The 12,393-nt window shown below is 21.1% G+C and overlaps 5 protein-coding genes across 5 annotated transcripts; 4 read left to right on the top strand and 1 right to left on the bottom strand.

Annotated features, from left to right (window-relative positions):
• Nucleotides 1–421: 421 nt before the first annotated feature.
• Nucleotides 422–652, top strand: PBANKA_1353200 (mitotic-spindle organizing protein 1, putative; the record flags this gene model as incomplete). The annotated part of the gene is made up of 1 exon (XM_034567165.1): nt 422–652. The coding sequence occupies one exon, from the start codon at nt 422–424 to the stop codon at nt 650–652; it is 231 nt and encodes a 76-aa protein (XP_034423689.1).
• Nucleotides 653–1,893: 1,241 nt separating this feature from the next.
• On the top strand, nt 1,894–6,807 carry PBANKA_1353100 (conserved Plasmodium protein, unknown function; the record flags this gene model as incomplete). The annotated part of the gene is made up of 1 exon (XM_034567164.1): nt 1,894–6,807. The coding sequence occupies one exon, from the start codon at nt 1,894–1,896 to the stop codon at nt 6,805–6,807; it is 4,914 nt and encodes a 1,637-aa protein (XP_034423688.1).
• Nucleotides 6,808–7,408: 601 nt separating this feature from the next.
• Nucleotides 7,409–8,989, bottom strand: PBANKA_1353000 (conserved Plasmodium protein, unknown function; the record flags this gene model as incomplete). The annotated part of the gene is made up of 2 exons (XM_034567162.1): nt 7,409–7,461; nt 7,606–8,989. The coding sequence occupies 2 exons, from the start codon at nt 8,987–8,989 to the stop codon at nt 7,409–7,411; spliced, it is 1,437 nt and encodes a 478-aa protein (XP_034423687.1).
• A 465-nt stretch (nt 8,990–9,454) lies between these two features.
• PBANKA_1352900 (mitochondrial ribosomal protein L49 precursor, putative) lies at nt 9,455–10,345 on the top strand (the record flags this gene model as incomplete). Its single annotated transcript, XM_034567161.1, has 4 exons — nt 9,455–9,569; nt 9,707–9,795; nt 10,009–10,107; nt 10,322–10,345. 4 exons carry the CDS (start codon nt 9,455–9,457, stop codon nt 10,343–10,345), a joined length of 327 nt encoding a protein of 108 aa, XP_034423686.1.
• A 593-nt stretch (nt 10,346–10,938) lies between these two features.
• On the top strand, nt 10,939–11,592 carry PBANKA_1352800 (cytochrome c oxidase subunit ApiCOX14, putative; the record flags this gene model as incomplete). The annotated part of the gene is made up of 2 exons (XM_034567160.1): nt 10,939–11,278; nt 11,450–11,592. The coding sequence occupies 2 exons, from the start codon at nt 10,939–10,941 to the stop codon at nt 11,590–11,592; spliced, it is 483 nt and encodes a 160-aa protein (XP_034423685.1).
• Nucleotides 11,593–12,393: the final 801 nt, after the last annotated feature.

Raw genomic sequence — 12,393 nt, 5'->3', positions numbered from 1 at the left:
AAATGACCATATATTTGTACATAATTTGTTATTCAATACATTATATAAAAAATATGCATATATAAATCGTAATGCAGAATTGGATATTTTATGAGTACAGTAATTAATGTAAAATTGGCCAAATAAACTTATGTATATATTTACAATTGCAAATATAATCACATGAAGAATGCTTTTTTTTTTCTCAAACACAACTAAAGATATAGAGAAGTAATTTTACAATAAAACAAAAGTATAGGTGAAATAAGTTTTAAAAAAAGTATATATATTTTTTATATCGCCATTATTTTTTTTTTAAACATAGAATATATTAAAATAATCCATTAAAAATATATAATACAAAATAAAACCATCGGTCTTAATATAATTAAAATTGGAGCTATATTGAAAAATAATAATATATATATATTTTTTTTTAAATATGGGAGATAAGGAAGCAAAAAAGGAAGCTATTGAAATAATTTATGAAATTGCGAATATTCTAAATGTAAACTTAGATAAAGAAACAATTGTTATTTTAATACAATTATGTGAATATGGTGTCAGTCCTAAAATACTTTCTCATATAATTATTCAATTGAAAAAAGAAAGAGAAAAGTTTTTACAAAATGTAAGTAACAATATGGAAAATTTGAAACAAGGAAATGCCTAACATTCGTTCGAAAATAATTGGTGAGTGCATACCCTCTTAATTATATTTGTAAAACAGAGAAAAATTAATGAATTTTTATTGTAATATTATCAAACTTTATTGTTATTTTTTTTGAAGTGATATAATTTTTTCTAAATTTGGTTTAAAGTTGTTATATCTGTTAATATCATTATACTAATTTTTTTTTTTTGCAACCTTTCCATTTTATTATTTGTTTATTTTTTTTTATTATATTGCTTTATTTTATTATATTTTTTTCAAGTTAAAACTGGCGAACAAGTTTTCAATGGTAAAAAATAAAAATAAATTTAAGAATATACTTTATTTTTTATAATATTTCCCCAAGTAAAATTGTATTATTTTTAAATTCGTTGGTAATGCATATTTTTATTTTTCGTGGTTTCAAATTCTCCAAAAAATCGAAAGCATGCGACACATGAATAAGTGTATACATGAATACTAATATGAAATACGCTAAAATGGAATAATAAACACACATAAAATATTATGAAAATACACAAATAAATGAAAGAAAAAAAATGTTCGTCTAGAAATGCTATATATGTAATGTGATAATATAAACATATTTTTTTTTTATTATTTCTTTTTTTATTTGATATGTATATCTCCTTATTTGTTGGGAATAATATGTATTATATCCAAAAATAAAAGTCTTTTTTTTGTGTGTGTTTTTTTACTTCTTTTTGAAAATTCACATTAATATAAATTTATGAGAAAAAAATAAAAATTATAAAATATTACAAGTCGAAATAGTGAAATATAGAAACACACACAATAATTACGGAAATGTTTACCAACATAAATTTTATGAACAAGTCATTTTAAATTGTCTTAAATTTGTAGTATACATATGTATTTTATTTCATCTAGCTAATTTGTTTTTTTTTTTTGCTAATTTATTAGCTATTTTTTATTATTTATTAGTTTTTTTTTATTAATATTATTTTGTTGATCCATTTGTTTCACTATAAAAGCTTAGTTGTACATATTTATTAGTATTTTATTTATATTTATTTTTTTTGTAATTTCACTCATTTTTTTTAAAAACAGCCTAATTTTTTCATAGAAATTGCACTAATCTTATTAATTTTTTTTTAAATAACATATTTTGTTTCCTACGTATACTTATATCGGTGTATTTGATTTGTTCACAAAAAAAAAATAATATCGTGGAATACAAAACATATTAGATTATAGTAAAATGAGAAAGATATAAAACAATGGATAACTACGAATCTCCTTCAGAAGTTTTAAAAAAAAAAAAGAATGGGCATATTGTAGAAAATGAAAAAGCTGTAGAGCCATTAAATGAAAACATAAAAAGCAAGTTAAAATTTATTGACATATTTAATGAAAATAATGATACAGATAAAAATGAAGAAGTAAATACATTTTTAAAACCTAAAAAAGTTATAAAAAAAAGAAAAGACAAAAAAAAAGGTATCCCATTTTTTGATGATAATTATACGAACCTAGACATGGAAGATTTAGACATTTTCTCTTTTGGAAACTCAAATTTAAAAATAAATGATAATATTTTAAGCGATAATTATAAAAATAAAAATGACATATATAGTGATTGCTTATATGATAATTATAGTAATAAGATTAGTTATTTGGTTAGTGAGATTTATAGATTAAAATCAGAATTAGAAGAAAGTTCACAAAAAGAATGCAAAAAAAATGAAGAAAATAAAATATTGTTGGAAAAAAATAATATACTTAGCGATAGTATTGATTCTATGAAAAAAGATATTGAAAAACTGAAAAATATATATGATGAAGAAACCCTTAGAATAAAAGAATCTTATGACAGACGTCTTGATGTGTTAAAAAATGAATTAGGCGAAAAAGATAATTATTTAAAAAAAAAAATATTAGAATATGAAAATGAGGCCAATAATAAAATAACTGATCATGAAAATAAATATCTTAATGAGAAAAAAAAAAATGACGAACTAACTACATCACTGGAAAATGCAAATAAAGAAAAGGAAGACATCATTAAACATTATACGTGTGAAATTTCGAATCATAAAAAGGAGCAGGAAAATTATAAGAATGAAGCGGAAAAATATAAGAATGAAATGGAAAAATATAAGAATGAAATGGAAAGTTATAAAAACGAAATGGAAAAGATAAAGTGCGAATCTGACAAGTGGAAGGACGAGGCTGGCAAATGGAAGGACGAAATGAATCAGCGCGTTCAAAAAATCAATGAAATAAACGATGAGATAAAAAGAATAGAAAATATATTAACAGAAGAAAAACAAACTAATGAAAAACTGCAAACGATAATAGAAAACAGTGAGAAAGACATTACGAATTTAAATAATGTCATTAATCAAAAAAATGAAACTATTAAAACTATGGTAAATGATATTTTATTAGTCAAAAATGTATATGAAGAATTGGTTCAAGAAAAAGAAGAAAATGAAATAAGTAAACAAAAATTAATCAAAGAAATTCAAGAATACGAAAAAAAGGTAGTATATTTAAAAAACAGTATTGAAGAATACAATGCAAATAATCAAAAGCTCATAAAATGCAATCAAAAATTGAATGAAAATATCAGAAAAAAGGAAAAAGAAATTATTGCTCTTCAAAATGAAAATATATATTTAAAAAGAGAAAATGTGGTATTTAACCAAAATTTTTTGAACACAAAATCGTGTAAAAGTGAGCAAATGAAAGAATATTCCTCTGATTCAACGAATTTTTGTGGAAAAAGCGAAAAATATGTGAATAAACATAAAGATGAAAATTTCGAAATGGAAGAAATAAAAGAATTAGAAAATAGATCTGAAATAAAAGAAGCAGGAAAAAAAAAAAAAATAGATAAAAAAACTAAAAATAAAAAAAAAATATATATAAAAGAAAAGGAAGATATAAGTACAGATACAAATGGGGAAACTGAATCAGAAGATGAAAAAATCGAATATAACATAGAAATATGTGATGAATCAGAAAAAGAAGAGATGTTAAGTGAGCAAACAAAAGTAGGAATCATAAAGGATACTGGAAAGAATATTGAATTAAATAAAGATGAAACGGATAAAATCCAAAATATAGGGGGAAATAATTTTATTGTTTCCAAAAATAATAGCAATAAAATAGGCACTGAAAAGTTGTTAAGCTATAAACGGCCTAATATGAATATATTCGATTCTAAGAAAAATGAAGATAGACATTTAATAAATGATAAAGAAAAAAAAAAAGGTTCGAATATTGCCATAGATCAAATCGATTATAATAATGACATTTTGCACATAGAATATCCACCTCCTGTGATTTTAAAAAAACAAATAAATGAGAAACTTGAGCATAGTCTTATGCAAAATAATAAAATACAATTTTTTGACATAACAAGCAACTTAGTAAATATAGGAAATTTGAGCAATGAATTGGACAGAAAAAATAAACCGAATTTTATAAAAAGGGATATTCACGATAAGCTTGGAATTTTTTATGATGAGTTCAATGATGATATACCATATCAAGAAAGTGAAGAAGAAAATGAGAATAATAATAATAGAGAAATATTGATGAATAATACAAAAAAACAATGTCTTAACCTAAAAACTAATAGCTTACTAGATAACACATTAAGTGACAACTTTTTGAATAAACAATTGAGTAGTAGTTTTCTCGATAAAAAAATTAATAATTCTTTTATTAACAAAGAATTTGGAAGCAATAAATATTTATATGATTTAAATTTATATAAGCTCAAAAAATGCAATATCATTAGTTATAATAATAGTATAATACCTATAAAAAGAACAAAAAAAATCAATTTGATGAGAAGTATAATGGATAGTAGCAAAACATATATAGATAATAGTGTAAACAAGATGAATGCATGTGAAAATTATTTAAATAAATATAATGAAAGAAATGAAATGAATAATTCGTCGTTAAAATACATTGATTCAAATAATATAAATAGTATAAATCAAGTACATGATGAGCAAAACGAGATGATAATTCAACCCTTAAGTTTTCAAACTATAGAAAATGTTAAAGGAGATAATAAAACTATTGATTATTTTCTTTCTCATATAAAAAATGATAAATTAAATTTAAATAGTAATATTTTATTGATGAAAAAAGGAAATAAAGCTATAACAAAATTTCCCAACGGTCAGTTACATCCTTCGAACAAATCTAATAAGGAACAAAAAAAAGAAAAAAAAAAAATTCAGAATGATAACAAAATAAGTCAATATAATAATGAAGATACATATGCTATTTCTTCCTTTTTAAATAAAATGGAAGATATAAATGATAGTCCAAATGATAATATTTCTAATAATTTTGTTATAAAAAAAAAAATTAAAAAATTGATAAGTGATGATAAATATACAGATGTAAATAATCAAAGAGACATAAGATCACATCTATTAAGTAAGTACAAAAAGAAAAGTAATATATATGGCTTGTTTATAATTAATGAACGATTAAAAAATATATACAAAAATATTGAAAATAAAAAAAAATCGATTAGCAATTTCCCTATAAATATGTGTAATATAGAAGACATGAAAAAGTTTAGCAATTCGTTTAATATTATACGAAACAAGTCTCAAGAATATTTTGGAAATAAAAAGGATGTTAAAAATAACGAAAATCGAAATTTTAATAACAAAAAAGATGAATATGATGAAAAACACGTTGTATATCCAAGTATTGAGGAGAACAAACTCTTATTAGAAATTTCAGAAACCCAAAAGGAAGACATAATAGGTATACAATTAAGCGACGAAGAAAATGTTAAGAATAATGGAAAAAGTGTTGGCAATAATAGTGACAATAAACATGATAATATTTGCGCTGTAATAAATTATAAGGATGACCAAGATACTTTGAGAGAAGCAGTCAGCCAAATTAATAAAAATAAAAAAAATGAATATTGCGATGATTATAATGAAAGTATAGAAACTTATGCTTGTGACAGTGAGCATACACAAATGTTTGATTATAAAGAGAAAGAAGGAAGGGCAATAGAAACCAATAATTTTGAAGAAACTAATAATGATTCAATTTACATGAACAGGTCAGGTAATAATCGATTAAAAATTATTGCATGTTCAGAAAAAATTGATGAAAAAGAAAAAAATATTATCAATAATAATGACAATGAACCATCTAGAAAACTGAATGAATTATTTTCAAAACATGTTAACATTAGTGAGCATATGAGAAAGTTGCCTATGTTATACAGTAGCAAAATTATAAAAAAAAATAACCGCAATACATTTTCGAATGGTAATAATAAAAAAAAGAAAAATATCGAATGTGATATAAATCGTAGCGATTGCTTTAAAAATGATTTCAAACTAGATGAAAGCCAAGATGAATATTGTGGATTATTGGATATCAGAAATGGATATGCGAATATCACTGAAAATTCAAATGAGAATAAAATTATTCTAAGAAATGAAAAAAAAAATAAAGAGAATGATAAAAAATATAAAGAATATTTAAATAAAATAAAAGCGGATAAAATTGAAAACAAAGCAGAAATTTTCTATGATAGAAAAATAATGAAACATCAAGAAAAAGACATATTTAACGTAAACGAAACACTTAATACAAGTTTTAATCATTTTTTATTATCATATAAATTAAACAGAAAGGGGCTTGAAAATAGTAACAGTGAATACAATAATAATGAAAATAATAATACAATCTTTGATATAATAAAATCTGAAAAAATGAACAAAATAAAAAAAAAAAAAAAAATTTTGGCACTTCATAATGAAATTTCAAATAAGGTTATAAAAAATAAACCCCAAAATATTCAATTTGATCACTATTACAATAAATTAAAAATATTACGAGATAAAAATCAAAGACTAAAAAATGATAGAGATTTGTCAAATGAAAAGCGCGAAAATTATGAAAAATCAAATTTGTCGACCCAAAATATGTTATTACATACTAGCCAATTATCAGCTTTACATAATAAATCTGAGCGTTCAGGTAAAACATTCAATAATATTTGTGATAAAAAAACAAGTGAAAATTTCCTTTTTAATAGTAACCCATTAAATAATAATTCAGCAAATATTCATAGGAACCATCAAAATAATTTTATGGTACGAAAAAAAAGTGAATTAAAAAATTTTTAGAAAATATCCAAAAAAAGTAGAAAATGAATAAGAAATGACGATTAAACAAATGGATGGATTAATTATATATATATAATGATAAAATGAATTTTAAAAAATAATTATAAATTCAAAAAAAAAAAATCCACACATATCACTAAAATGAATATGTACAATTATTCTCAGATTTTGTTTATTTTCACTGGCATCAAAAAATATCAAAATTATTCAAAGTATAAAATTGAAATAGTTAAAAAAATAAAATGAAAGTTTTATAGTAATTATTGAAAGGATATTATATGGAAAAATATTGTAATCCATCATTTAATCTTCTCATTAGACTGTTATTTATTTTATTAGTTGTATACTTTTTTATCTTACAATTTTTCGAGGTTCATTTTTGAGTCTATTACTTCATAGTGTTGTAACAAACGATTTAGCTTTCATTTCATATGCATATATTTGTGTGTCTAGTTTTAGAAAAAAATAATAATTTTTTCCCACTTTTATTTGATGATTAAATAAATGCTTTATTTATTCATAAATGTTGATGCATTTTTTCCATATCATATATTTTGTTTATTTATGGCTTGTTAAAATTGATAATTAAAAAAGTGTGAAATTAAAGAAAAAAGTTATCCTTTACAACCTGCGAAAATACAAGGGGAATAAAACCTGAACAAATAGAAAACAAAAAAATAGAGTAAAATAGTATGATTAATATTGGATATATATATATATATAATGAAATGCGTTTTTTTTCTCTATATATATGCACATTTGAGCAACTAGGTTTATTAATTTTTTTTTTAATATTACCGTATTTGCACTTGTATATGGAATAAGAAAATAAGGTCGAATTTAAAAGATTAAACAAAAAGGAAAGAGAAAAAAATGTAGGCATATCATTGTTAATATCAATATTATTGATAACAGATTTTTGTGCTAAAAAAATAGAATTAATTAGAATGTTAATATAAATACTTTTAAATATATCATTTAATATATAGAGATATGTTTTAATAGTATATTCTTTTGCATATATATTATGAAGTGTAAATGAAAAAAAAAAAGTATATAGAACTGTATTTTCAAAATATTTTATATATATTTTATTTATAATGTTGCTATAAGATTTTTTTTTTTCGATCTCTATATTATCATTTTTTTCTAAAAAAAAAGGAATATTCATTTTGGTAAAATATTTTTCAAACAAATTTAAAGCTTCTTCTTTATAATAATTTTCATTGTTTTTTGTAATGTCTAAATAAAATTTTAAAATAGAGTTAGAATTTTTTGCAGTGTTTGCATATTTGCAAGAAATTAAAAAGTGCATTATTGATTTTGCTTTATCAGTATATAAATTATTATTTTCATCTATTTCATTACTTCCTTTTATTTGACTATCATTTTTTTGACTGTTTTTATGTTCATCTGTTTGTGTATTCCAAATCTTTTTTTCCCTTTGAGTAACTTCATTAATACATTTTTCATTTTTAAAAATATATAATAACAAATAAGATATTATTTCATCTCTGTCTTTATGGTTGTGAAATAAGTTCTTGTTGTATACAAGTTCCCAAATCTGGTCATAAGTTAAAAAGGAGTTATCACTACTATTATTATGATTACTACTATATTTTATGTAATAAAAAATTATTGAGGAAAAAACATTTTTTTGTGTATTTTCTAGTTTATCATTTTTTATTTTTTCAAAAATATATTTCAATATATCTGCATTTTCTTTTTTATAATTTTCTACAATTTCTATAAAACTGTTTTTATTCTTATAAAGCAATTCCAATAAACTTAACAAAGCATTTTCTTTGGCTGAATAATTTTCATTTTTTATGCTATTTACTAGTTTGGTATAAAACCCATTTTTTATATATAAACTTAAATTATTTAAACCTAATGAGCTTACAACATTATTCAATATTATATGATCAATAATATTTATATCATTTTTTGAAAAATAGTCTGGGTCTTTTTTTATATAATAATTATGAACAGTAAATATAAATGTACTTATATTAATTAAGCTTATACATAAAAAAATATTTCGAAAATTTTTTTTTTTCTCTTTATGTACAATTGTTTTCATTATTCCATAATCATTTTTCATGCTATTTGGTAGTGTGCTTATTTTCCTTTGAAATATAAATAGTGAAAAATTATTTTTATATTTTATTACATTATTCATCCTGGTTTATCTTTTTTTATTTTATAACATCATATTCAAAATTGCTCACTTTTTAATATACATTTTCCATATTATATGCAATTTTATTTTTTTTTACAAGCAAATATCAAAACATCAAATTATATGAGATAATGCAAATGGGAAATAGTACATAAAACAGATCACATTGTATAAAACTCGAAACATTTCACTATCCATTTGTTTATATCTATTTCAAATGAGTTTATTCCACATAAGTATATTTGCAACAATATTTAAAACATGCATAATATTTATATTATATAAATATTTTATTTTCATTTTTTGAGGCACGCAATAAAAGTAAATTAAAAAAAAAAGAGAAAGCAACGCAAATATTATTTATATATACATTTTCAAATTTATTAATATTATTTGACAAACACATAGTATAAATAGCTCTATATAAAAACATACTTTTTTACTTTTTCTTGTGAGTTAAAAATTATGAACATTTTCAAGTTTATATATATGCCTAAATTATATTTTAGTATTTATAATGAATATCTAAACACATACAGAAAGAAAATTAATAAAATTCCTTTTTCTATAAGAAGAACAGGTATATATATAAAACAAAATAAAATATATATTTATGGAAAGTACACACATACTGTGGATTTATCCCTAATAAATAAGAAACAATATATTAACAATATACACAAATACCATGTATTCCATTTTTTTAATTTTTTATAGCATCCGATAATTTGCCAGTTTTTCTAAAATACAAAAATAATAAAAACATCGTCGTTACAGTTATAAGAAAAATTAAAGGAAACAAAGAGGTACAATCAATTTCAAACAAATTATATTTTAGTCATTTTCATGCTTACATTTATATATATTTCCCCATTTCCCATATATGCTCATTCTACATTAAAACACACATATACAATTAATGAGAATTTATATAATTCAATACGAATATTGATTATGCAATTGTTTTGTTTTATAACAATAACACATATGCTTACTTTGGCTTTTTTTGCATGCTCAAGATTTTAAAAAAGGAAATCGAAGCAATTTGTAACATCAACGTTATTGAAAAGCCGGATTGCTTTATGATAAAAGGAAATCACAAGAAGAAGATAAAAGACGTAATACACATTTTCTTACAGTTATATTTTCTACGTGTTTTATTAAGACTTTTAAAAAAATTGAAAAACTTTGTTTATTTTCATAGTTATGATCAGATTTCATAAAGAATGAAAAATATTTTCAAGTGTTCATAAAAAATAAAAATATTTATGAATGTTCATAAAAAAATCATATTTTCTTATGAATTATACATAATTTTTTATTTTTTTATAGTATTTTAAATATATTGGCTATTGAAAGGAAGCCATTTTTTGGAAATTGGATATTATACGTGTTAATATGCGTATTAATGCATTATATATTCTGTTAATTGATAAATGTGAAGAAAATAAGTCGTGTGTTATATTTTACACATTGCCCACGGTAAATTTATATAATATTTAATTTGATTTTTGAATTATAAAAAAAGAGGAACAAAAAAATACTGATATGTGCAATTGGATGTAAATTGTTCTGCATAATTTTTTTTTTTCCCCAAAATATTTGAATATAAAAAAAATTAATAATGTAACGTTAATACTATAAATGAAAAAAAAAAAAAAATATTATATAAATAGTTAAACAAATTTGAATAATTAAATGTTTATCCATTTATAAGAATAATGTGTTACATTATGTATAATATATGTAATGCATAACATTTACCACTTTTCACATAGGAATATTTATACACTGAAACGAAAATATATCAACATATTTCAAAAATAATTTCCCGAAAAATGCTAGAGTGTAACATATTACTATTGCTATATATATAGTCATATAAATCCACAATATTTTAATAAAAAAAAAAAAAAAATATATATATATATATTATATATGTATATACGATGAATATAGCTAAAATATTTCCCTCTCAATCAAATATTTTAGCTAAAGCCAAAATTGGCAAATTGCTGAATATAGGAAACAATGGAATGCCAATGAGTACATTGACTAATGTACAAAATAAAAAATTAATATATGTTAATAAACCTGTACATGGGGGTATGATATATTGGAAATGTAGAGATATGATAAATACAATTAAAAAGAAAACAAAAAGATGTGCAAGGTATTTAGAACTAAATCATGATTTTGGAAGATCAACATTAGTCGGAGTTCCCAAAACAAGTTATGATCCAAAAAATAATATTATTTATATTCAAATGGATAACGAAGAATGGGCAGGTTATTTTAATTCATTTTTATAAAACGTTTTTACCACATCTTATATATATACATATGAAAAGGAAGAAAATAAATGAGTTAATAAATTATGCATTGAACATACAAATTTGGTCTTATTTTTGGATATATGAAAACAGTATAATTAATTTTTTCGTTTTTTTTTATTTTCAGGTATAGGAAGTAAGGTTATGTTAAACATATCTATGAACATTTTGTTTTATTTGCATATATCCTTTTGGATTTATTTTATATATTATAGAATGCTAGTAAATAACAAATTAAATGTTTTTAGCAAATGGAAAGATGCCGAATAAATAGAATGACAATATACAAATACTCTATATAGTATGCTTTATTATGTTACCGTTTTATTTTTATGTTCCTAAATTTTTATGTTATTTGTGAATATTTTTTACAAAGAAAAAAATTAAAATGTATACAGAAAGATATTGCTAAAATATTCATCAAATTATGACTTACATAAATATTCAAATAATTTATAGCATAACCTTTCCTCCCCATATTATTGCATTATATTTGTCTATTTTTTTTTCGTTTTTTTTTTTATAAAGCTTATAAAATTTAAATATACTTTAATATGCTTACTGGAAAATTGTGTAAAAAAAAATTTACCAATGTTATTTTATATATGGTGAAATTAAATTAGAATATTTGTTTTATGTTCAAAGAAATTAAAATAATATAAAGTTTTTTTAATTTTTCATGCTTAAAAATGACAAATTAAAATAATGTTAATCATAAATAATATAAGTAATAAATAATTCGTGACATATTGAATATATACATTTATATCATAAAAATATTAGAAATCAAAAGATTTGTCGAAAATATGAATTCATATATAAAAATATAAAATTAACACGAAAAAGTAAAAAAAATATATATAATATGTAAATAATGTATTATTGAAACTAAAACTTAAAATTATATATAACATAATGCCATGAAAAGAAAATATAAATAAGAATATCATGGAATTTATATATTAACAGCATGACATATATATAATATATATATATATATATATGAATTATATAAATGCGTAACAAGACAATATATCTATAAAATATATATTTGAGTGTGTATATACACAT

Source organism: Plasmodium berghei (assembly GCF_900002375.2).
Source record: "Plasmodium berghei ANKA genome assembly, chromosome: 13".
NCBI classification, from domain to species: Eukaryota; Apicomplexa; class Aconoidasida; order Haemosporida; family Plasmodiidae; genus Plasmodium; species Plasmodium berghei.
The sequence above is the reverse complement of the archived record's forward strand: the minus strand, read 5'-3'. Positions and strand labels throughout refer to the sequence as shown.